We start from the raw sequence: 26,301 nt of genomic DNA on the forward strand, positions 1-26,301 counted from the left end.
TCTCATTAACGTACAAGTTATAAAAATGTTTGTTTCGCGTGGTTACGGCTGGCCGAGCACCAGCGACAAAACTGTTGCTTTGACATTTATACATGGCGTTATTAGGGAGAAGAAGAAATTGAAATTTTTATTGATGCGGGCTAGAGCAAAAAAAAAAAGAAAAAAAAGAAATCACGCAGCAGTCACGTCGTCGAACGCGCGTGCGACAAACGAACGCCTTTTTCCTGAAAAGGAGAGAACTGCCGCTAGTACGCGACGTTTCAACATCCGCCAAACAGCCAGATTACAAATGGAAATATCAAATTTTTATAATCGCGTTGCCGACAGCGAGTTTTATGCCGCAATTTATAACATGATCAATTATAATTAATTGTAGCGATTTTAAGATACTCGTTTTCTGGGAAACGTGGAAAACAGCGTAGCAATCGGAATCGCGGACAATAGGTGGCTCCATAAGAATAGAAACACACGGACGAAGAGTCGTACTGTGTATAAAACAATGCTATGTAGGTAAATGTAGAAATCGTGAAAAGAAAACATCGTCAGACAGTGTGTTCGGTCGAATGAATTATTGAAATCGCTTTGAAAACAGCGATACTGCCATTAGTTTTAAAAGCAGCTAAAGTTAAAAGGCGGTTTTTTTTTTTTTTTGTGGAAAGAGGGAAAAAGAACCGAGGTGCAATAATCTATGGAAGTTTTCTTTAAAGAGCATCCGCTGCTATTCTCGTCGGATTCGTTTAAACGCGACAACGGAGAAAAAAATATTTTTTCTTATTTCTGGACGATGTTTAGCTTGGTATTTTTAATTGTGCCGCGGCATTCAATTTTACTGGCGCAGCTACGTGAAAGTTTTCAGTCAGCAGCGATACAATGTTACCACGTTCGTTATCATCTTCGCGTATTTGTAATTTGTCCGAGTATGTACTTAGTTGCGTATACGACACCGACGAGTTCTCGTTTTTTGACTAGTCTCGGTAAAAGAGAAAAGGAAAAAAGAGGTTGACGGAAACGTTAGAAAATAATGGAGAAAGCGGGTAATTGTAATAAAAATCGGAACGAGTTACAGAAGAATATTTTCTATTTAATGTATACAGATCGAGAGAGAAAAGATATAAAATGTTTGATAGATAATAGACAGCATTAACGATTAATGTGTAGCATTCAAATTGATATTTGAATAGACGTTGGCCTTCTTTCTTAATTATTCTTGAACAAGGAAATTCTTTTCATCGTCGTATTTGCTTCTCACCAGTTTATAAAAACATATTTGACATCGAAGTACTCGATCGAATCAAAGATGACATACAGTGTTATAACGAGTGAGATCGCAATTACACGCTACAGAACATACGTATCGTCTCTCTTGCATGTTCTTTGACTCAATCCTGCGAGCCACTTTTCACAATCTCAATAGTAACTCTACGATATTTACATGGAACGTTGCGATAAAGTTAATGCAGAAGTTATTACATTGTATCATTTCACGCACGATGCCTAACGTTTGTCCGTTAGGAAAATTATTGATCCGTGATAATTATCAAAACGATATGCAATCCAGTTTTATGCGATATCATCGGAAGAAATTCCCATCAGATTATAATTTATATATACGATAATTGTTTCTTAATCGAAGCAACGTTAATAGATATCAAGCGGATTTTTTCATCTGAAAGTTACGGTAAACGTATATCTCGATGGCAATCGATCCAAAAATTTGGAACAATTACGTTTCTTTAAGTACAACGATTAATAAGAGGTTGTTATTTCTCCTCGTAAAATGTCATAATTTAAATGAAATACCGCGTATAACTTTGAGCGTGTAATTCAAAGAAGAGGATAAAGTTATAACCCAGTTATTCACGGTAAAGTAAAAAAGCTCTTACGGCTATAACTTGAAGTTAAGATAACAAAAGGTGCCCTCGATCATATTCATATTGCGATTGTATCGATTTTGCGCTTTGTTATAATTTAAGGATTTCCTCTGACAATCGGTTAACGCATCGTAATTCTTGCATCGGTGTAAACTACTCGGTCTAATTGCTGACATCGTACATCTAAATCTCCACGTCAACGGTGGATATATAATTAACATTTACTCACAACCAGCTGATGATTTGTGATCGATAATATTCCGCTTAAGTTTAACTATGTTAAAGGAACGTGGTCGCACGCTACGAATGTACAATTATCACGCAAATTCATTCGTTCGTATCTCATGTGCACACGCATCCACGCGCAATTATAATTTATAGATATTTTCGAACGTCTTAAACGTAATCTTAAATAGATAACGTATCGATTTTCTAATCGAGATAGCTGCTCGAAATTTCCAATCTGATTCACAAGTAAATTCTAATTTTTAACAGTTGTTCATCTTCACCGTTGCGTTGCTGAAAATTTCGGCAACGACGCTAACCGTCATTTTGAAAATCTAAGCTTCTTTCTAACGAACGAAACTCGTTCTCTAAAGGTTCTTGGCTTTTATAACGAATATGTATAACGCGCTTCAAAGACTTTGTATACTCGTTTCGTGAATTTAACCGGGATCTTTAACTGGAACACGACTGTTTCCATTTTTATAAAAAAAAAAAAAAAAAAAATACAGCGCGGATCGCTAGAAATTCAACGACTTAAGTTGCAGTATCATACCGATGAAATATTCTCGAGTTATGGTGATTCAAAACATTAAAAGAAAATCGTGTGTTGCACGGATTTCAGGCTTTCCATGTTCTGTAAAGTCTACGATGCTTATTCCGTTGATGTACGTTTCCCATGTACCTTCCCATAGATCGAGCATTTGCCTGCATTCGTTTTCAACGTTTCTACGTAAACAGTAACTACGTGAAATATTCGATTAGTTTTAGGCTTCCTATTAGATCGATATTCGTACTTCTTACGATTAGCGCGCGGGTTTTCATAAATAAAATATAATAAATTCACAAATAAAACGAAAGTAAAAGAAGCTTACTTCCCATCGCTAATTTATTGATTTGTAGACATACATAACTGAAAAATTATAATTACGATAATAGAAACCTTGCATCAAGTACGAATATACAAATTTATCGATCATTCTTCCGAAGTTATATTTTACTTTTGCGAGAGAATTGATTAAATTTTACTTTCCATCGTTTCTTTCTACTATCCATAGACGAAAATTTCAGATCGTATAAAATTAATCTTTGCGAATAACTGAAACAACGTCTGTGATATACAGAATAAATAATTAAAGATTTATAACGCAAAATACGTTGAAAATATTTGATTGCTTTATTTCGATATAATACAATTAAAGATTACGAAGTACGTAATTGCGATAAATAAATTCAAATGAAACATAACGTTAACTAAGTACATGTAATTACAACGTACGTAATATAAATATAAATCATGTGAAATCATTTTGTTGTCAGACACGCTTATCGTTACAAGACCTAACGTTTTTAAAGGAACGTTAAATTAAATATGTTACGTATGTATATATGTTAAATAGAATTGGACACTTTACACGTATACATCTACACACATGTACGTACATGTGCATACGTGTTTAAGAGTTCTTGCATTACGCTACAGAGTACGTATTCGGATTTGTTTTGATTATCTCTGATTGTGAAAGTTTCGTACGACAGCGAGCCATCGGAAATTCGTTCGGTCGAATAACGTGATCCTTACGAGTGTCCTGTGTTACATAGTAACAAAACTATTCCACGATACTTTTGTTCTAGGTCATCTACTTTCCCATTATGAACATTATCCTTAAGTCGAAACGTTCGACGTTCCATTCCATTGATGAGACTTTTACAAATGTAATTCTTTTTTTAAACGAACTTTTAACATTTTCGAACGAGTCTCAAAGTAAAACGAAAAAGCTATATTTATCGAGTGATTAAATGTCGATCGTTCAAAGTATCGAGAGATTGACGTTAAATAAATTAATAATCAAGAATTTCATAAAAATTGGATTCGTCAAAGCTCACCTCGTTTTTCCATCAAATGTTTTTAAATCCCCGTTAGCTCGTATTCTTTATACATCTACGTTCTGATTATAGGTACGAGATAGACACGTTTCCTGTCACGTTCTTTTTATTCGATTAAAGAATCCTACTAATCTAAGGTTTACTAATAATCTTAGAAGTGCCCGTTATCGAGAAGATTTTATGCGACATTGTTCACACGACACAGTGGCATAACAATTTATAGAATCTATAGACATCGTTTGCTTTGATGTTTAGAGGGAAACGTCTTTTAATTTTACATTTCTATAACGTTTGTCATATAGATAATAATCCATTTACATCCGCATTTATCAATAACAGTAATAGTTATCTAGTTCTGTCTAAATTATCATTTAACATTATGTATTCGTGTGTGTGTGTGTGTGTGCACGCGCGCGCCTGTGTATGCAGAAAAATACCAGTGAACTCGACATTAGTCTTTCAAATAATTTATGCAAAGCTGCAAATGAAACGCGTTTCGTGACTGAGCGTGCAAATTTGTGCGCTAGATTACTCGAAAAATGAATATATATTCGTTTCAAGATACTTGGAATTACTCGACAAGTCCGTGGAAAGAAAAAATAGCTGTACGTTTAGAAAAAGCGTATGTAAGATACGGTAATGTGTAAGTGAAGGAATTTAATTGTAAATACGATAAACGATAAATCACTGGCAGACTATGAATAAGTAACTTTAGCAGAGAATATCTTTCTACGACGTTACACGAGCTTCGCTATAAATCGATCATAGGATCAGCTTTCTAACGGTTTATCGTGTCTCGAAAAGAAATTGGCACATATTTTTACTAGTCTCGATCGATCAACAACGATACATTTTTGGAAATTCCGTGGATTGTCTTCGATATCGATAAAGATGGGGAAAGTAAAAGATCTTCTTTTCGTTTCTCGTTATCTTTCGGTGATTCGAGATATGTGAGAATCGTTAAAATTACGTTAAAACAAAGCTTTTAACAAGGTAACGAGATGTATCTTGGAACGTAAGATACGAAATCTGTTGGAACGCGAAAGAGAATCGATAACATTTTGATTATGAGAATGATATGCTCCGCAAAATTATCCAAGTATGTATCAATTTGTACAAGTACGTTTGCTTCGACGTTTCTTTATATTCCATCCGGAATCTGTTTAAATATAATTCTGTTTTTACAGAAGCCTTTGCCAAAGAAAGTCACACATGAACACAGATTTTTAAGGTAATTCGTATCTTTCTTTTTAAGAGCGACGATACATTGTTATTAATAAAATTAATAACGAGATTGGGGCTTTGTATTCAGGTACTCTATTCCTGACCCGTAAGAGTGTTTGACGCTTAAAATATTGAAACTCCAGGAAGAAACGACTTTCGATGAAAGTACACAAATTCCATCGTCTTTAATCCGATCAGTGTTAACAGATACGACAAAAAAAGTAATCGATTTGAGAAACAGGAACACGTGAGATTTTCATGAAACGACCTATGTGAACCGCGTACGTATCGAATTAAATACCATACGGTTATTGTATAGCGAGTAATCGAATAAAAAATTAATCGAATATTTCCTTTGCACGAAACGTTCAAAGAAGAAAAGAATGGAGGATTGCATTTGTGTACTTCACCATGATATTTCATTTTGTATTTTGTCACAGACGAATACATTTGTTCTCGTATAATCTCCTGGAATCGATAGTTCTGTTTTACGAGTGTATTCGACGTTGACGAAAACATCGGCGTTAAAATTTCACGCATGGTTTACGTTAATCACGCGGGTTATAGTCCATTTGACTTTCAACAACATTTATGAGCGATACGCTTCGTATTTACAATAACTATTATTTTTTTTTCCATCACAGATATTTATACAGTGTAAATTTACAATCAAATAAGCTACGATCAACAGAAAAAAAGAAAACACGACTAGTTCAGGATTTACAATTGTTATGGAAAAGTGGCTCGCTATAATATCCCGTTGATTGTTTTACTCGCGTGAAACTTGTGCAGGGAACGTGCTAGCCAGAGAATATGTTTCACGTAGTCCATACGTCATGTTCCTTTTTTCTCGTTCTCGGTGTACAGACTGACTAGAATTAGTATAATATCGTATTTAGATAAAAGAGAGGTAAATTGAAATTCGCGAAACGATATGCGATACACCTAAAAACAACCGAAACATTTCGAATATAAAGCATAGCCAATACCGAGATCGACGTGACTATAAAGTGGAGTGTTACATCGAGGAAAGTATAATGAAGATTATCCGTGGAATGTCCTTTTGATAACAATGTCCAATGTCCAATTGGATAACAAAAGGATTACGAAGGATGCAGCTGATTACCGAAGCCTATCACTAACATTGTTTCTTTTTAAAAGACGAAAAAGAGTATAAGAAGAAGAGACAGAGAATATTATTCTATGTATATTTTTGGCTAATGATTCTTGCGTAAAGAACATCCTCCTTTATTCTATTATTTTGCACGTATTATATATCTCAATCCGATAAGCACTTTGTCATTGAATTCGTTACTGCGTTCGGACATTTAAATCGATGCTTATAAATCTTTTTCGTTCTTCTTCGATTCTTTAATAACGTAGTTAATTTTCGTAACACGAGCACCTCTGTTCTTCATTAATTATAATAAATAAAGCAAGACGAAATATATAATATAACGTAAACTATCCAGTTTGATAAATAACCCGTTTGCTTCAGCGAGATGACACGGATATTAATTTTCCTCGTATTCGCTACGACGACTTTAACGATACGATCATCGAATAGTCACGCTAAAAAGTGTCGTCAAGTATGGCGGAATAAATATTTTTTCATTACATTTAGATACATCTTTACTGATATGCGCGTTCTCAATATGCGAGTAGACTTTACACGATAAATGTGTTAAAAATACACGAAATAGAAATCACACTTTGCGCTGTTATCGATCAATCTTTCGATGGAAAAATATATCGATACGATGGAAATTATAATAGGTCCCGCTCTCCCAACGAAACTCTTCGGTAAATTTTCTTATAAAACATATTACTATTGCGGAAAGAAATAAAAAGATGTAAAATTAAGCACATACTATATACCTCTACGACATTGCTGTAACGACATTAAGAAACGATAAGAACAGGGAAGTTTGGAAGAAGGGAATAAAAATTAGATTAGGATTAGGAGTCGATCGAAGGCGTTATATCGTTACTCTACTGATTGTCAAATACAATCTTCGATCTCTGCTGCTAATCTCCGTCGCTAGCATTTTTAATATTAATATTCATTTGCACTGGCGCGTCTCAAGGGTTAATACTGCTCGTTTGAGCGACGTTAACTAAAAATCAACGATCGAAATCTCTGCGGTTTCGTCAGCTAATCTAAGCTTCGTCGAAATAAATGATGTTACCGGCATCGTCCACCGGTTTAACGTCGTCTCTCGACCAACTGTACGTCTCGTACACGTCGACGACAATGATCGATACGGTTTGCTAAATAAAATAGAAATATGCTGATAACGTTCGTACAAACTATAAACTTTACCTCCGCGTGTACCTGTGATCGGGTTTAGGTTCCAACAAAAATGTTGAAAATTTCGATCGCGCATCGTGCGCGAATACGGCACAACGCGATCGATATATTCAGAAATTTTCCTCCCTCGTTCAAATTACTCGTTCGAGTAGCAGCGAGCAGCGCTTTTCTCGGATTCCACGTAAACACACATTGAAATTCACGAGTGGAAATATAGGGAAAACGGACGTTACTGTGACTGTGACGACGAGCGAGACTGGACAGAAATGGACGGGGTTGAAAACACATTGGCTCGTGTCCGACATAAACCGACGCCGTTCGTACTATTTGCAAGAAATATTGGACATCTACTTTCGAAGAAACTTGGGGAATATCAGGATACGCTCGCTGTTTAGGCTTTGGATTATAACTTCGCCTAGACATTTATTTCGTCCTTCTCTCGTGATGAAAAACGAGAATGCTATTCGTACGATTCGTATAGAATCAACGAGTCGAGTGCACATTTAAACCCGTAAACGCTTCTCATAATCACAGTTGAGCAATTGAGATTCAACGCTCGGTGTGAGTATTTCTTTCCTTATTTTTCTTTTATTTTTTTTTTTTTCTTTTTTTCTCTTGTAACGTTTTTCATATTATCTAGAAAATAGCCCGAGGATAAGACAAGGATAATTACGTATCGATAGTTGAAGTGGCTCGATACTTAAGATTACTTTGTGGATGCATGGCTCACAGAAGGTGGCAGATTAATTAAGGTTGAACTACTTAGCCTGGATGTTCTTGGCTCGATCTCCAAGGACATGCGATATAGATCCTTCTCGTTTAGCATCAACGACGGGTCCAGCAGATAATTCGTAACTTTCGTTATCAGTTCGATCTTGTAGGGTGTCTGCTGGAAATGTCGTATCTCTCGAATCACGTGGGCAATCTGGAAATAAATCGAAAAATTTCCTCAAAGTTTCAAACTGGATTTAAGCAATTGGCTCGAGCTAGGCAAGTTTATAGGTTTTCAATTCGCGATATCTCTCTCTTCTCTCGTTCATTTTTTACAGTAACAATTTTACGACACGACCGAGTAACAAATTGACCGATTTACCATTCTCATTTTGGAAAAGTTTAAAAGGCCATCTTCGGTCATAGTTGGTGTACCCTCTTCTATGAAAGAAAGATCGGTCAGATATAATCCTAAATAAGGAATGCAAGGTGGATCGCATCGATGCAGAGCGTCCCGTAGATTTCTAAAGCGACCGTCCGATGACACGATATTCTGTAGTCTCTCGATCGTTTGCTTCGTCTATAAAACAAACGAAACAGCTCGTATATGTTTGTCATTCGCCATTTCAATATCGCCGAACTCGCGCGATTGTCCCTTACCGTTTTCGAAACTTTTTCCCAAGTCTTTTTCAATCTGAAGACGCTGCTGTTCGTAAACGCTGCGCAAATCTGTAGCACGCCGTTGTAATTGTGCAAAACCCTGCTGATATCCGCGACTGCGGCCCACTTCTCGATCGCTGCAACTCTCGCTGACATATTCGAACGCCGGATAATCTCGGAGACGACCAACTGCGACACTTCGTTGAATCTCTTCGTCATCAAGAGAATGTGCGGTGCGCGCGTAGCCTTGTCAGTTTTCATCCACGCTTGTCCAAGAAATTCCCTGCGCACAAATAGAAGCGGATTGCAAATACTTTGGATGTCAGCGTTCCTGTATCGATGGATACGAGTCGGACGAATCTTCTTTATCCAAAAACATTTATTTTCACGGTGAAACTTCAACGATTCGTAAGCTGAGCAACGAGTTGCTGCCTTTGGATAACTTACTCGCTTGAAATAGACACGAAGATCTTGTGATCCAAGTACGTCATTTGCTCTGCGATTTCAAGCGCTGATAGCGTCTCGATGCTTTCTTTCGTTTGCACCTGAAATCGCGTGACAATTCTTTTTCAATATATTACGGTTTGTAGCATAATGTTTTTGACTAAGAAAAATACAGAAGACGAATTCACGCGTCTACTTAGTATCATCGGTTATCGATGTTTCGCGTATACGTACAGTGGGAGATGCCAACAGTTTCTTCAGATCCACTTTGTTGCTCTCTGGCTCTTCTTTCGTGATCAATCGAAGAAGTTGGCTCGCGGCTTTGTGTTCAGCCGGAAGAAGATTCGAACAGTACATGATATCCTCGAGAAATTCGATCGTCAGATTTTTCAACGTCTGATCAGACTCGAAGTCTTGAGCGTGTTTCGAGACCCAATGCCTCAAAACGTTCAACACTCGCATCGTGGCTGCGGTTGACATGACCGACTCCTTGCGTCTGTTTTTGTCTCGACAAGAACCACTGCGATTATTTCCATCAATGCCTTTGTCCGGGGGATTGCTCGACGCAGATGTTGCAATTGCGAATGCAGTTGCAGCCGTCGAGGTACTACTCCTAGATATATAGATTAGCAACGTTAACCCTTTCTGCTTTGAATTTGTTCTTGTGCTGTTTGTACATGTTAAATGGACACATAGTATTTATTTTTTTACCGTTATGATTATTCTTTTGAATGGTATGAAACGTTTCAGCTATGACATTACTCATAATTCGTTACATAGCATGCATATCTTCAGCATTTGTAAATTGTTACGCCATTTTATATATCATTCCTCGTATTATTCAAATGAATAATCATAAAGTATATTATTTAATTAGTAGCCCGTTATTGGTTAACATACTGTTGCTTATTCGAGTATGTTCGTTAATACACATAATATTGTTTATTCTACCACATTTTTTATGAAATTCCCTTTCGAGAATTATCGTGACTCGAATCAACGCTTTCTCTTTTCCAGAGATAGGCTTTTCGTTTAATTTAAGCGAATATCTTTTACGTTGAAAATTTTCAGTCAAGCATAGATATTAAATTACTCGACAGTTTCGTAATATCAGATGATTGCTTTTTACGAACATGTTTGTTTGCCATCAACTTTAGCCCGTACAATATTTCAATAATCAGTAAATTTACATATTATAATTTGTAATATTAAAATATAAATTTACTAATTAAAACGAGAGAATATCAAACTTCATATCGTTTATAATTTTAGAGACAATAGTGAACATCTAAGTGTGACGATTAAAAGACACATATTTCTTTCTTCGTTATCTACGAACTACTCAGCACATTACGAAAAAAAAAAAAAAAAAAAGAAAAATCTAAATCATATCTTTTTCTACTGATCATTCGAAATACGCTGAATCTTGCAACTTTTATCACTTGAATTTTTATTTTACAGTGTCAACCGTATTTATCTGCCGCCACAGTATTCTCGATGAACTATCGTGAAACGTATCGACGAACGTTTGAACATCGAATTATACGTAGGGAAATATTATTTCAAGTTTATTCTTTAAATCTTTATATCACATCCATATCGCGTATGACGAATTGTATAAATAAAAATAATAAAACTTTAATTAGATTTGAATTTTAATATCGTTAATATCGACGCTATATACATATGTGTATGTATATGCATCGTAGAATTTTTCGCGATAAAGGAATACTGATTAATAAATAAATCAGCCTATTGCGAATGATTTCTCTAATCTAGAATCTAATGTGCACTAGTGTGCGCCTTGCTGTCTAGTTGATTAACAAATACCGACAATGCAATAGCTGTATCCGGCTGCTGTACTAAACTATAACCGCGGTAGAGACACTATTACCGCGAATATCAATTAATACAAGACGTCTAAACAGTTCAAACTATTTCTATTTCGTTCAGCTCGCCCATGATGCAGGATAATTAGTAATAAAATGAAAGTAGGTAGTACGAAACATAACAAATGTTTAAAAAATATATTACAAGATATCGATACAGCTTTGATTATTTCCTTTGAGAAATAGATACTGAGATAACAAAAATACTTGAAAAAAATGTTATGCGATTATAATATAGAATCTTGGTTTTAAGATAGTCGATATTTATAATAAATCAGGTTCGGGTGTCCATGCATTCAAAATCTTGTCCATTATTTGAGAAAAGTAGATTTGTAAAAAGACTTTGTACAAGTTATAGTTCTTCTGAAATAGCACTTCATACTGTCTTACGATTCGTATTACGCGTTATTATAGTTTAAACTATTTGCGACTTAAATTATAGGAAGTAAGTACGTCGAACTGCATGAAGACCGATGTTATATTCTTTGTACGCGGTGAATTTTGTTTTGAATAAATTTAAGAAGAGCTAGATACCGTTCGGGATGTATGGAAATTTTGAAATTTTGCAATGTGCTTCAAGTGAACGCGAGCAACAAAACGACCAGAGAGCATACACGTGAGTTTGTGAAAGAGAGAGAGAAAGAGAGAGATCATCATGCGCCACATAGAGTGAAAAATAGCAGTGTTTCAGAAGCAGAAACGATGACACTTACCAGATAGGTACAGGTCCAACGCTATAAGTGACACAAAACGTCATATGAAATACAGTTGCATTAAAATAACTAAAGTATTATCCTGCATTGAAAAATTCATTTGGTGAAATATTTGAGGGATGTTGTACTCGAAACAGCGGACAAATGCATACTAAATAAGCATGTCGAGTTACGAATAGAAACGATTTACATCGATATTGAAATCGACGCTACGTTCTTTCGAACGAATATTATTCACGTATTATCGTGTTGAATAATAAATATCGTATAAAGCGTACGAAATCACGAAAGTGAGCTTGAACAATCGATTTTATAACTAAATTACAATACGTATACTTTCAAATCCGTTCGTTCGTGTCACTGGAAAAATATAATTGTCTAATTATCAACTCAAACCTGAAATCTTGGAATTTCGATGTATCGTTTAATCTCCTATGGATAAACGATATACGTAGAGATAAAAGAAACTATATTAAAGTAGAAGAATATCAGATATACGATGGTCGTTAATTATAACAAGGAAAAGCTATATACTTTGTAGTAAAAATAATGTAATAAGATACACATAAATTTTCCAATCGTTACGTATGCAGTACTTCATAAATAATAGAGAGAATAGATGATAGTGTTGTTTGAACGAGGATAGAAAAATACGAATATCTCTGTCTACAAGAAAAACAAGGAAGATTTATTTGTAGGCGGAAGAAAACACGTAAGAATACCGAGACAAAGCACTCATGCGTAAGAAAGTGAAAAATACCTTTATTACAGTCAACATTCATTAGCGATACCGTGAAACGAAATAGAGATAATTTTTCTTTTTTTTTTCTTTCTTTTTTTCTTCTTTCTTCTGTTTCAAGATACAAACGTCTGTACAAATTAGTTCCTTAATTATATTCGCGGTACACGTTCGATAGAATGATTAATCGTTATTTTAACGTAATATTATAGTATCTGAATTAGCTCGATACAATTTATACATGTCCTCGAAGTTGCATGCTAATGTTTTCTTCAAATGGATACGGTAGATGACTATAAACGTTGTTCGATCGTATTTTCTATATAATGACGACGATATCGTATAGTTTTCGGGAAATGAAAACCTCGGATCGATCGACATGCGCACTTTTTTTTACGATGCGTACAACAACGTATGGATATACATAGACAGTTAAACACGTCAGGAATACTCGAACGAACCTTCGATGACTCTGCCGAAAGCTGGTAATCACTACTCCAGCTTTGCTGGAAACCTGGTCGTGTTGGAAGTTGCCTTGTTGGGAAGACATTTCGATTTCTTGAATCGATCGCCTGCTCATCCAATAATTCTGCAAAACGCAAATAACCTATTCAATATTTCGTTTATACTTCGATCAATGATATCGCATCAAAAATACGATTAGCGTTACGTCCTCGTATACGTAGCTCGTTGTACGTTAAATCCTTTGTAATCTCGGCAATGATATCTCGATTAAAAATATTATTAATTTAGAGAAAACGTACTATCACCGGCTTTCTGTACGCTATACTTCCCCTACGTTCTGCTTATTTCAATTACTATGACATGTTATGCATATATCTGTGCGTATGAATAACATTAACTGTATCAAAGAAACGTATTTCTCCACATACTCCGGTTATCGTAGAAATCGAGCTACTTCTTGCGGTAGCCGCAGGAGCAGAGGCGATGGACGCTCTATGTTCGTTATGATGATGTTGCCTCTGTTGATTCAGCTGACTTTGTTGAGGAGACGGCGGCTGAGCCGATGGACTGCTACTTTCACTTTCTTTCGCGGGCTGTTTCTCTTTCTCATGTTTGCTTGCTTCGCTCTCGGTTGTTTCGATGGCTGTCGCCTTTGGCGTTGTAGGAGTTTTCGTTGGTGTCTCCTCTTTCGCTTGTTTCGATGTTTCAGACTCGGCATCCTCATAGACAAACTGTTCCTCTGATAATTTGGAGATAATTGTATGAGAAAGTTATAATGAAACGGCCTGTGTAAAGGAGCCACGCGACAAGTGGCACGTTAAGCTTTAATTTCATAATTTGCGTACCCCCTTTTGGCGGATCCGTTGCTACAGGTGTATCCGTTTCTTCGGAGACGCCGCGCGAATAAGTAACTCCATCCTGTGGACTTCGATCCGATCCTGATCCCGACCCTGAACCAGTTGACCCAACCAACGTAACGGAACTCAGGTTGCTCGGAGAGGAAGGTGCGCTTATTACCGTATTATCTGAAATTAGTTACGCTATTGTTTAATATCAGCCATCGCGAGACGCGTTTGTCACGGTAAGATGTTATATGGTAAAAAGAATTTTTTTAAATAATTTACAATCAATTTTCCTTCGAATGATATAATTTCTCACTGTATCCGGATAATTATTAACGGAGGTATAATAGATTGGAAAATATTACCTTTTTTAAGAGTAACGCCGCTTAATAATACTGCATGCGTAACATAGGTGAGACGAAATTGTTCAAATAATATTAATATATATATATCAATGCAAATGCCTCGGTAAAATGCAGGGGAGAGTGGGGTAAAACGGAACGTCGGTGTTTCTCTTTGACAAGAACTGCGAATGAGTTGCCATTAAGTGACACGAGACTAAATATTCTTTGCAATAATTCACGATCGACCATAGACCCGTGCGCACACTATTTCTTCGCTTAGAATTTAGAGAGTTGGAAAAATTTCCGCCGTCGAAGTTTTTAATACGTCAAGTATATTAAATGTTTATTGAATTACCTCATCCGCTTCAGTATGGAATAAACTGCCTATGTAAATACCTATAGGCAAGAATAGGAGTGTTTCTTGGCACGTGTTATTCTTTCTTGCAATTAGGTTGCGGAATAAAATTCGAATTGCTGTTCTAGTTTCCCGTAAAATTAACTTTGTACAGAAAATTATGACGTACGAGATACGTCTTTCGTTCGATCCAACTGTCAGTTTAAATTTTAATAATCAACGCGCTTAGCTCATGCGGATGTTATTCGCGTAAAAATCCACGTGTGTTCTTCGAAATGACACTGGTGCGTGTTCGTCGAGTTCATGAAGAAAATATAGGCTAGCGAAAAAAGAAAGAGGAAAAAGGAAGAAGAGAACGAACCGCTATATTAACATCGACCTGTATGTTGGTTTTAAACGAGTGTTCCGTTTTATCCCACCGCTTGAGCGAAGCTGATATTTCAATATGTCCGGAAAATTATATTTTCTGTCGCGATCAACTACTTCTCTTCGCAAAGTGTTTCGTCTTTTCGTAGCTTAAGGTCTAGTGAAGACTTCTAATAGAAGCCTATGCCTCTTGCCTTCTGATGGTTTGTTCTTGCAATCTAAAGTTAAGTGTTCCCTTATGCCCCGGTGTATCCTAGTTTAGAAAATAAATTTTATAAAAGAAGAAAATAGATCTTTTAGCTTCAATGATTGTCTTCGAACAAAAATTCGACTTGCAGTTATTCTATGATTTCTATTACCTATTCTCCGAATACGATTAAAAAACCATACACTGTTTCCGAAATTTGATCTTACCCGTGAGTGTCTCAGAGCTGGACGAAACGCCAATGACCTTTGGTATCGTTAAATGACAGCCATCATCTTCTTCCTTCTTTTCTTTGTCCACGCGAATGCTGATTTTTCGTGGTGTTGCAGGAGATTGAGAACCAATGGACGCGGTGGACGATTGTATAGTAGGACTTCGTTTTATAATTGAAGGAGCTTCCGAAATCAAACCTAGTTGCTGCTCTTCGTCCACTAAAATAATTATTAATCGACAGTTACAAATATTTTTAGTGATACGAACTGATAGAACTCATAGAATAACTTTCACGCACATTTCGCGGTATTAACAATGGCAAGTTTGTTACGTTAGTTTGTCGTTATATCGTGCGCTTGTTAATCGCAAAGACTGACGCATATTTGAATAAACAATAGCAATACGTAATCGTTTATTAGCAGACAGAGTCGTTGAATCGTTAACGTTGATAATATAATAACGTTAACGCGTTAAAAAGATATCGCTCGAGTAAAATAAAAAATGCGATAATTTTTCTAAAACTAGAGATATACTATTGCGACATGCAACAATTGTCAAAATAATTGCCATCTACTTAATTGCATACCGTAATGTGAAACAGAGCTACTTAAAAAAGAAATCTTAAATAATTTGCAAATATATTATTTCAATACATAATTTGCCGCTTGAACTACTTAAATGCTTTTCTATAAATAGACATACATTGTGCGATTTGCAACAATCGAAAAGTATTTGTACGTGATTCGTAATTATTTGACAATACATTAGAAACAGAGGAACGTTATTTATACGTATAATCTACGAAGCTATTTTATCTAACTCTGCTAGCGGATTTTCCTTTTTCAAGACAGTGGCCATATAAGTACGATTTATCGCTTCTGCATACGCAAAGAAAGCTAATGCTACGCTCTTTTACTTTAATAAACGATTTACCCTTTTTATATCCGCCACTGCGCCAATATCCCTTTGAATTGAGCGTGTATCCGCCGCTGCTAGAGTCACAGGAACCGTGACTCTTCGCTTCGCGGCTGTCGCTTATTTCCGATCCGTATCCTATATACGAAAGAAAGATGAAAGGTGAATCTTTCAGAGACAATTTATCGACATTTTCTTCCATGAAACCACTTTTTAATAACGTAAGATTAATCTACAAGTTGATAAATATACCAGAAACTGAACTAGCCCCGCTGGTTCTTCGTGGTGAAACGCTGCTTCGTCTTCTATCGTCCACGTGCAACTGCGAGTCCGCCGCGTTTCCGCCCAATACGTCTAAGGATCTGGCGGACACATACATTTACATCCAATTAGAAAAGTCCAAGTTTCTCGTATTTCACGCGTACGCTACAACTTTTTCCACGGAGAGACAGGATTATCGCAATCCAGTACGCTCAGTCAGAAGGATACTTTCGTAAGAAACAAGAATGAGCAACAGATTCAGAAACTTACACCAGGGAACCGGTAGGCATCTCGGCATCAGGTGGCTCAGCCTCGTAAAATACTTTCTTCAGAGCTTCGAGAACGGTGACGCCATTGGTGAATACTCGATACGTTAACAAAAACGTATTGAGGAAATCTATACTGAGAAATCTGAGATCCGTCAGACGTTGAAGTAGTCGTTCAGGAGTGGCCGATCGAATTTGCGGCACCTTGCAGGAATTTAAGGTCCTACTGAATCTGATATCTACGTCATCCTTGAACAGCTTCGGATCGTTCCTGATGGATTGAGGCATCGTGACGGAACTAGTGTCCGACAACGAGCCTCGAACTAAATCGTTGAACTGAACGTTGTCCATACACTGGCTGATATCGCTTATCCAAGCAGCTTTCTCCTTCGTTTGTTAATTAAAAATTTCGTTAATTTCCCTTTCCTCGCAAATGGAAAATATAAAATGTAATCGAGGGGAGACAATTAAAGAGATTCCGCTTTTATTTAAGATTATATCACGCCAGCAAAAATGAACAAGAACGTAGGTATCTATGGCAATATAATTTCGCGCGGATGATTCTTAATAAATAATAATTATATATTATAAAATATACTTTTATTATTGTAAAGATATATGGATAATGATCGTTGTTATAATCGTTCTACGCTATACCTGAATAGTAGGAGCTACGAGGTGTACGGTAATTTGAGATCCGCCAGATTTTAAGTCGAGTATGATTTTGAAGTCACGGTTCTGCAATTGGCTACTGGCACTTCCGCTACCACTTCCGCTGCTCTCGCTGATGCCGCTGGACATCGAACATACTGACAGTTCTAAAATCAGTTTGCAATCACGGCAATATTATATTAATTATGTGTAAAGTATTTAACACACTTTTGCACAAGGCAGATCATCCACTGCTTGGAATGTCGCCGCAGGCCCAAAGTCGAAGAAGCTTGAAGTGTTGCAAATAAATGCATAAAAAATTAAAAATAGAAGGAAGGAGCATTCTACGTATAGGGAAGCAGCTGGTCTACTTAGAGATCTAAAAATGAGACATTTTAAAGGAAGGTAGACGATAGTTGACGACTATTTTCTTTGCTACTAGGAGCTAGGAGCGTTAAAAAGTCTTCGCGTCGAATCCGCTGATTAATTAGTCGTTTAAATACTCGACAAATTTACGGAAATCAAGTTTTACAAGAAATTTTCAAACTAAGAATGATACTTGTTGCCGTTCGAAGCTGCTAGAATTTCGCAAGAATTTACGTTTAGTTACAAGTAATAAACTACCAACTAAGTGCAAAAGATTAAGTCGATTGCGGTAGCATGAGATTACAAGGTAAAGCACTAAGAAGCCTTAGTCGAAGGATAATAATGTTGTAATACCATCGTCATCTGCGGTACTCTGGTCGTTAGGGTCCTCCACTAACACCGCATCGGAAAGAGGTATTTTTCCTATTTGTGGCACAAGATTCAAACGACCATCGTCGTCTGATTGACGCGTCGTTAGTAACAAATGATTGGAAAAGAGAAAGCACTGTCTGACTGCTTCCTTATCGCCACCACTTTTGCCTCCAAACGTCGCGCTCAATCTGCTTCGAGCTCCTTTTGGTTTATCTAAGATTTGGATGAGCGTACCTGAAAAACGTAAAATAGTAAGTTAATAGGAAAAAACCTTTAATCAAAGAATGGACAAAATATCACGAATCGGTAAATTAATTTGTTCAAAAATTTTGCGCGCAATAATATTTTCAAATGTATATACGATTAATTTTACCAAAATATCATTGCCTGGGAAATAATCACGAAAGTTTGTTATTTACTCGTACCTTGTTCGATTCGATACGTATATGAGTTATTTTGTTGATAACTCGGCATAGAACAACAACAACAAAAGGCAGGGAATTATCCACAAGTATTTTCGATGTATCTGAATATCCTTGATCCCTAATACTATCATTTGTACACTTCCTTGGTCCCCGTTATTTCGACAATACCTCCAACAAGTACGAGTCACCTCTTGATAAAATTTACGTGATCACATTTTCAACACACGCTGAATTGTTCACCAATCGAACCGCAAAATGGAGCTCGTATGTGCTCGTATATATATATATACATATATTTGCTTCTCGTCCCGCTAACCCCATGATACAACTTTCAAACTATCAGTCGGCAGTTCTAGAAGCTACAATTTCCTTCTCCGATTCCTTTAAGCGTTATTACAAACGTAGAAAATTTACAATTCTGGCGATACGAATGTCAGGAGAAAACTATCCGCGGGTGGGGCTTTTCCTGCACGTTATAAAGACGGAAAGACGTTTGCGTGGTAGCCATGTGATGCGATATCAAACACGAGGGATCAGGGCTGTGTTAACGAACGATCCATCCTTCTCGAAAGAATTCCAATTTACGCGAACGTGTGTTCGTGCAGAACGCAAATATCATGCACCAGAGCGTGAAACTATTTCAACGAATATCGTTTTACAGGTACAGCAGGTAATTTGCGTAAACTTTTACTCAGACGTGAAAGTGATCTAGGAGGATGACGAGAGTCGCCTTCTACCTCAAAACGTGTCTGCACTTGTGCCCTATTGAGCACGTTGTTTGGGAAACGTCTCTAAAGAAGACCGCTTCTAAGTATCTTGAAAATGTTTTTAAACAATTTTTGCCATTCCTGCGACGGCCCTGACGATACTTGTTGCGCATGATCCAGCAGTTTCGGCGTAGATCACGTGCATACGAATATACAACCCCATCGATTCTGGGGAACGGAGGGACGCGCTTGCGCCACGTACTCCGAATTTTCATTTCTCATGGACATTCCGGTAAAACCTTGGGCAAGACGTTCACGTGTAGCCAAGTTGACTTTACCGACTGCGTCGAAGAATTTCCCATCGATTTTCTCGGTTCAAGGTAAAGGGAAAGCGAAGCTTCGATAGGATCTCGTTACCGACGTCATTGGCAAAGGAAAATGTAAATTTCTACTCGGTCAAGCAATTCGTGATACCAGTAACCGAAATAAAGGAAAAATGTACGTACGATGTGCTTGTAATGAATTACAGTAGCGATGAAATAGTCAAATTTAGATACGTTTTTAGTTATTATCCCATCGACCATATCAATCGTATAGTAATTCGAACATGGAAATTATCGATCGACCGAATCGAAAGCAACTAATTCGTAACTTTAAACTTCTTCCATCCTTCCCACAGCTATTCGCACTACCATAAAAATTAGATACATAGAGAAAATGAGTAATGTCGCTCACCCTGTCTGACGAACACTTGATTGACGTCGAGTAAAATATCGCAGCCCTCTACGATCATTCGTTCGACGGCCAAGTTTTTTCGTAAATTTTCTGTTTCACTGACCTGAAATAACGTGAATAGATTAAATCCTCTATCAATAATCAATAGTTAATACTATATTACGAAATTAAGCAATCGAAACACGTTGCTCTGGAATGATTAACCAACAGTTTAATCGAATATACGATTAGTACCTCGTCGTGCATTTGTCTCGATAAATATTCCAATTGTTGCCTCGCATTTTGTAAACTTTTTCGTTCAACGTGATCGTAAGGAGTGTGGGCCAATAATTCGTGCAGCGTAATAATGTATCTTGGAATCTGAAAAATATACGCAGAAAATTATCTCCGGTCTCCTTATTATCCTCGAAATTATTTTAATTAATACCCAATTTAACGTTAGTCGCTTGCGACAGAATTCATCGATCAACTCTATTGGATTTTCAGAAATAATCGTTAATCGTATTTAAACGCAAAACACGTCGTAAACAAGGTCTTGAAAATGTAACTGCGGTATTAATTTTCAACGATGGCAGTCGTCTATCGCTTTGCAAAATTTAACTACATCGTGTATTATGCACGACACTGTAAATAATTCCCTTTAATCCGATTAATCGCATTTAAGGTAAGGTCATATTCGTACAAATTAAAATTTCTTCGTACTCCTCGTCGCCCCTCTTCTTTACTGTTCTCTTTTACTCCTAACTTCCCTTGCCATTTTTTCATTCGTCGCGTATAAAAAAATACTTAATGGGATTTATCTTGTTATCCTATGAAGAGTTGTTGTAATAATATGGTATAAAGCGCGTATAATCCTTGAAAACGACGAAACAAAAAAAAAAAAAAAAAGAAAGGACGTATTATACTACATTTATAATTCAAGTGCGATAATGGAAATTACTTCTAGAATATTTATTAGAGAATGGTACGACAGCATGCTGCAAAAAAGATTAGCGTAGAAAAAATAAGGGAAAGTTGGAATATACTAATACCTAAAATCTCTGTAATTAAATTTACCTTCAAAATATTTAAAAATTTGTTTTTCTTGTGTGCTGCGTGGGAAAGTGGCCAACGCAGTTTCTATGTATATATTGATTTATAAAGTAACGAAACAATTCAGCCATTAATAATAAATGTTAACCCCTAGCATTTTTTTTTTACGTTGTTAGTAAAAATAAACTTTTCCACGCGTAATTACAATTTACAGTTACCGTAACGAGCACACCGTGACAAAAATTTACGTGCATTATAAAAGAAAAATAAGACGACGCGCGACGCCGCTCCGTTTAATCACCGACGCTTAAACGAAAAGCGGAAAAAGAAGCGAAACCTATTTTGTTCCGAAATGAAATTTCCACATCGAGTGGTCTTTTACCTACGAGCCAGAATTTTGCTGATCGGGACACGCAGGATTTTCTAGATTTATGACCGGTGATCACAACAAGCCGGAAACTGTTCGTAACATTATTACTCTCTTTTATCGTTAATTGGTTAATAGCTGCGCAATACGTGACGCAAATATCGACCGATGAAATAGAAACCCGAAAATATTTCTCCAGGCATGTTATATACGTAAATCAAAATAAAAGCCATTAATTAAAAGCTCAATTAGTTCCTATCGATAAGCGACGGATAGATTTTTTAATTTTGCCGCTGTTAATCGACGTTTAATCAATTCGTTTATTGAAACAAATTGAATGTAATATGACGTACCTGATGCATAGGATACGTTAAAAAAGTCTCCAGTGAACGTCCTCCGCAAGCAGTCTTGTTCTCCAATCTAGTGAGCAATGCAGCGAACGAAGGTGATGATTGCTTGCATTCAGTCAACACTTGAAGACTGTAATGGTGGTTCCTGACGTATTCTTGATAAATTGACAACATTGGTAGTAACATGTCGAACAAATCGCCTGAAATCACCGAGTATGATTCTTTTTATCGCTATCACAGCAACATTTTAATAAAGAATTCTTCCACATTGCTACATAATCTTATATGTTACGTTGCCAATTAACAACAAATAAAAATTAATCAAAATGTTACCTAAACGTTATCTAAACGATCGAATCGCTTAATAGAAATGAAACTACGTACCTAAAACTAAAGTGGGCCAGCTCTCCATACGAGAAGTGAGACCCTTCAGGAAGATCTGATGAAGGAACAACACTGTTTCGCTATTCAAAAATATGCTATTCACATCCTCGTGACTACAAGGGGGTTTCTTTGAACTGGCAGCCATCTTAAAAGGCCTCAAGAAACAGCTTACTAATATCTCCATCTGTTCCGTATATTCTTCTTCGGCTTCCACCATTTGAAACACTAAGCTGAAATAAGAAAATCCGATTTGTCTTCTGTCTTTCTCCCTGCTAGGCAAAGCAAAAGATAAATACACGGGGAAACGGAACACGTATATTTTGAATTAATCGAATATATGAACGAATATTTCCACTTATGATAATTTAGCCCGCTAGGTTGAAGAACAGTCAAGGATATTAATTTCATTTTGCCTCTAATTAGTTGTTGGGATAATTATCGCAGCTGCACGTTGAAGGCATAGTACAATTAGCGAATCGGCCTCCCACTCAAAGCTAATGAGTTTCCGCCTCGAGAGATCATTACTTCCAATATGCCTGGAAGGAAATGACGCAGCGTTCGCCAATGAATCTTCGTGCTTCGCGTGAAACTAAAATTACTGTCGCTTCGTACTCTCGTGATTATCCTTTCACGTCGCAACTAACCAACAATGTTTTCGATGTTTATATCACATCGAGATGTCATTCCGAATGGAGAAATTAAAGTTACCTAATGTTAGGTACTTTAGTGGCTTTTAGCTAGTTGTAGGTAAAATCGTAACGTTAGAAGATATAAAAGCGAAAAGCTAGATCGCAATTATTCCTCCTTCGATCGATATATGTTATAACCCAATCGTCAAATCCTAGCATCGTATGCAACAGACATTTGAAATTAAACGCGAATATATAGTTTAGCTTATTTCTGTTTCTTCGCGTCTTTAGTTGGTACAAACGTGTAGCAAATCCGTAGCAAAGTTTCGATGTTTACAATCGGCAAGAAGCATACTTAGACTAATGTGAATACAGAGCTGGATGTAAAGAAAGAACGCACTGAATGATCCTGGACTAGCGCGTCTCAACGTTTTCTGGGAATAGGTGCAAAGTTTACCTGGGTTAAATGAGCGAAGCAGAGGAACGCAGAGAGAATGTGGTAGACAAGCGCAAAGGTACATGTATACGTACGTATACGATGTTGCGGTGGAAGATGAATACCAACAAGGTCAATTTCAAAGTGCCTTTGAGAGAGTAAGTCTAGCAGGAATTTAGGATATGTTTAATGGCTTTTATATAATTTATACAAAGCTTTGTTCATCTTTCCGTGCTCCCACATCAAATGCAAACTAAACACAAACAGCTGTAATTTACTATAAAATTATTCCTACGATAAGTAATAGTTTTAGATTAAACTCGGCTGTTTGATCATCGTTTAAATAAGGTAGCCGAAAATGATTATTTAATAACGTATCGTCTCATTTCGCTACTTTTACATAATGTTTCCAATATATCTGCGTATACGAGGTTTAAATTACAGCAAAAACCGCGGGAATTATCCGAATGACTAATTAATAATGAAACTGGCCGTTAATCAGCACACATAGCGTACTAAGTACAAAATTCTACCAGGCAAATAATGCTCTATGTTATTTATCGAAGCAAAGTTTGCTATCTGAAATTGTTTTGCTGTGGGACTTCGAGGGACAGAGTGCTGCCTCTGTTTGTTCCGTTCTTTTGCTCGATCAAACATTTATTAAGCGAATACACGTCTCGGGAGAGTATTTAATCGAATGAGAACACGAGCAACACGAAACAAAGGTAACAAGCTCGATGGTGACAAACATGTACGGTAATAAACAATTCGTCTAAGTACTTTTCGAAACGAACGATGTTGCATAATCAACGTCGCGTTAAGCCACTATTTAGTAATTAAATATCATTTAATATTCCGCAAATATTATTGCCGACATTTCACAGATACACACGCGTCGCGTTATCCTTATTAAAGCGTAATTGTTATCGATACAATATACGGTTGTTTCGATTACTCGACAGGCTATTTATTTGCAAGTAAATCAATTTCAATGTACACCTGTTTCAAGATCGATGTATATATATATACATTACGTATAATAATCGTATAACCGACATAGACAGTTAAATCAATTAATTAATTAAAACTAATTCACACCTGTTCCCTGTAAGGTAGCGTTAACGTTTAAGATACTACAGGATAGGACGCTATATTAATCCCATTTGAATTTATCCCTTGTTCCATCTTCCATCGCCGTCTTTACAAAAATATTTAACGTCAAAGTTTTCATATTCTAAGAATTTGATCTAATAATCGTAATTCGATTCGAGAAAGCTTTCAGCACCGTTGCTATCTTAGGTGATTGTTACGTGTTTATGCTAAAGATTGAACGAATAAGGACAGTAATTCCTACCTGTTCCGCTTACGCATGCTCTCAGCATGAGGGCTTTTAATGTACTGCTCGACGATCTGCTTCCAACGCCTGCGGCACAGCCAACCCCTGAAGAAGCTTTGAACCTTTTTAATTTTCTGCATCTCGATCGAGCCCTCGCTGATATCTCGTAATCCAAACGCTGAAATTCCCGAACCATGTGCCTCGCATCCGAAAGAGGATCCCGACATGTATAAACTGCCAGTGCCTTGGGACATGGTCCTTTGAACTCCCGGTCTTCCTGTATACGACGAAGCTACAGGCCTTAACTCTTTCTTCAGGGCGCACAGCTGCAAGAACACGAATCACGCAAGATAACGTAAGAATAAAGTGAGAGAAACTAAAAATATTCATTCTTCGAAATTATCGCAAGTGCCGAGTTAGATTATGTCGCAATATCATACGTAATACGTGATATGGCCTTAAATCGCTTTAACAGACAAATATTAAAATGTACTATGCCAATTTAATTAAGAAGGGAACTAAAAAAGTAGAATTTTCATTATGATACGAATACGCGAATCCCTTCTTTTTTTTTATTTTGAGATATAAATTAGAATGGACATTCTCGTATTTAATATACGGGATTTTTTAGGTCAAGGAATTTTTGTAACATCGAACTACCTGTCCTTTTAATGATCTTTATATGAGAGGGACAAATATCAGTTAATTATATTAATGGAAAGTAAGAGATTATACCGTACACGACGTATATATATATTTTTCATTCCAATTATCATCGCTGTTAATACCTTCTTCGTAGTACTTTGTTTCTTAGAAAAAGGTAATTCATTTTATACGCGAAATTAGATTCGTTGTTACAACATCGGAGAAAGTTTTAACGAAACCTTATCCTACAGCAGACTGTAACCATAACGGACCGTCCTTATCTCACGAAATACTGTTCTGGCAAGGGACGATCGGAGTTTAGGAAACGTTTACGACGTTTCCCATAGTCCCGTCATTGTTAAACCGTAACGAAACCCAGGAATATGACAATAACGTTTCGAGAGTAGTTACGTTTCCATCATAGTTGCAACAATGTGAACAGTGTTGTCCCTATTTTCGTATCGTTTGTATTATGTAGAAAATAAGTATGTATCCAGTCGTTTTAGTTGTTACGCAAATTGACGTTTGACGTCGCGTCACGTTACGAAGAAACGTGACAATACCCTTCGGGGCAAATTTCTTAGCCAATTCAAATAATCTTAGCTCCAATTCTACTATTTGAAAATTAGGCTAAACTACTGTTTAACATACTTCCCCTCGGAGTTTCTTTATCTCTGATGCGAGCTCCTCGCATTGCTGCGTGTACTGCCACTTAGCCGTCTTCTCGGACTCGACAATCTGCAACAGGTGCAAATGCTTCTGCTCGAGCTCCTCCTTTTGCAACAGCAATCTGTTGAAACTGCAATCAATAATCAAGTTGCTAGTGGTACAGATACATACATCTGCCTCCGTGCTTACGTTTTAATTAGATCAAAATTCATCGTAATTCCAGCCAAGCAAAGGATTTTAATACAATTCTGATCATCTTAAACCTTGGTAGGATAAACAACATACAGCTATGGC

At 36.7% G+C, this 26,301-nt stretch overlaps 1 protein-coding gene across 4 annotated transcripts in view; it reads right to left on the reverse strand.

Moving 5' to 3' along the window:
- Positions 1 to 3,247: 3,247 nt before the first annotated feature.
- The window catches only part of LOC139993508 (ras-specific guanine nucleotide-releasing factor 1), a 54,543-nt gene continuing 31,489 nt past the window's right edge, over positions 3,248 to 26,301 (reverse strand). The window contains exons 6-27 of one of the 4 annotated variants that reach the window (XM_072015288.1): positions 25,990 to 26,137; positions 24,712 to 25,019; positions 22,293 to 22,522; positions 21,912 to 22,108; positions 20,394 to 20,519; positions 20,160 to 20,262; positions 18,275 to 18,526; positions 17,783 to 17,843; positions 17,561 to 17,696; positions 16,908 to 17,290; positions 16,629 to 16,738; positions 16,395 to 16,514; positions 15,458 to 15,679; positions 13,982 to 14,161; positions 13,565 to 13,875; positions 13,133 to 13,260; positions 11,933 to 11,953; positions 9,565 to 9,943; positions 9,334 to 9,431; positions 8,887 to 9,169; positions 8,609 to 8,806; positions 3,248 to 8,440 (exon numbers count right to left, since the gene is read on the reverse strand). In XM_072015288.1, the coding sequence (XP_071871389.1) occupies positions 8,222 to 8,440; positions 8,609 to 8,806; positions 8,887 to 9,169; positions 9,334 to 9,431; positions 9,565 to 9,943; positions 11,933 to 11,953; positions 13,133 to 13,260; positions 13,565 to 13,875; positions 13,982 to 14,161; positions 15,458 to 15,679; positions 16,395 to 16,514; positions 16,629 to 16,738; positions 16,908 to 17,290; positions 17,561 to 17,696; positions 17,783 to 17,843; positions 18,275 to 18,526; positions 20,160 to 20,262; positions 20,394 to 20,519; positions 21,912 to 22,108; positions 22,293 to 22,522; positions 24,712 to 25,019; positions 25,990 to 26,137 (4,213 nt within the window). In that variant the 3' untranslated portion in view covers positions 3,248 to 8,221. Of the gene's footprint in view, positions 8,441 to 8,608; positions 8,807 to 8,886; positions 9,170 to 9,333; positions 9,432 to 9,564; positions 9,944 to 11,932; positions 11,954 to 13,132; positions 13,261 to 13,564; positions 13,876 to 13,981; positions 14,162 to 15,457; positions 15,680 to 16,394; positions 16,515 to 16,628; positions 16,739 to 16,907; positions 17,291 to 17,560; positions 17,722 to 17,782; positions 17,844 to 18,274; positions 18,527 to 20,159; positions 20,263 to 20,393; positions 20,520 to 21,911; positions 22,109 to 22,292; positions 22,523 to 24,711; positions 25,020 to 25,989; positions 26,138 to 26,301 lie in introns of all 4 variants that reach the window. The other 3 variants (XM_072015291.1, XM_072015290.1, XM_072015289.1) reach the window with 3 other exon arrangements.

The sequence above is a fragment of the Bombus fervidus genome, chromosome 13, assembly GCF_041682495.2.
Source record: "Bombus fervidus isolate BK054 chromosome 13, iyBomFerv1, whole genome shotgun sequence".
NCBI classification, from domain to species: domain Eukaryota; kingdom Metazoa; phylum Arthropoda; class Insecta; order Hymenoptera; family Apidae; genus Bombus; species Bombus fervidus.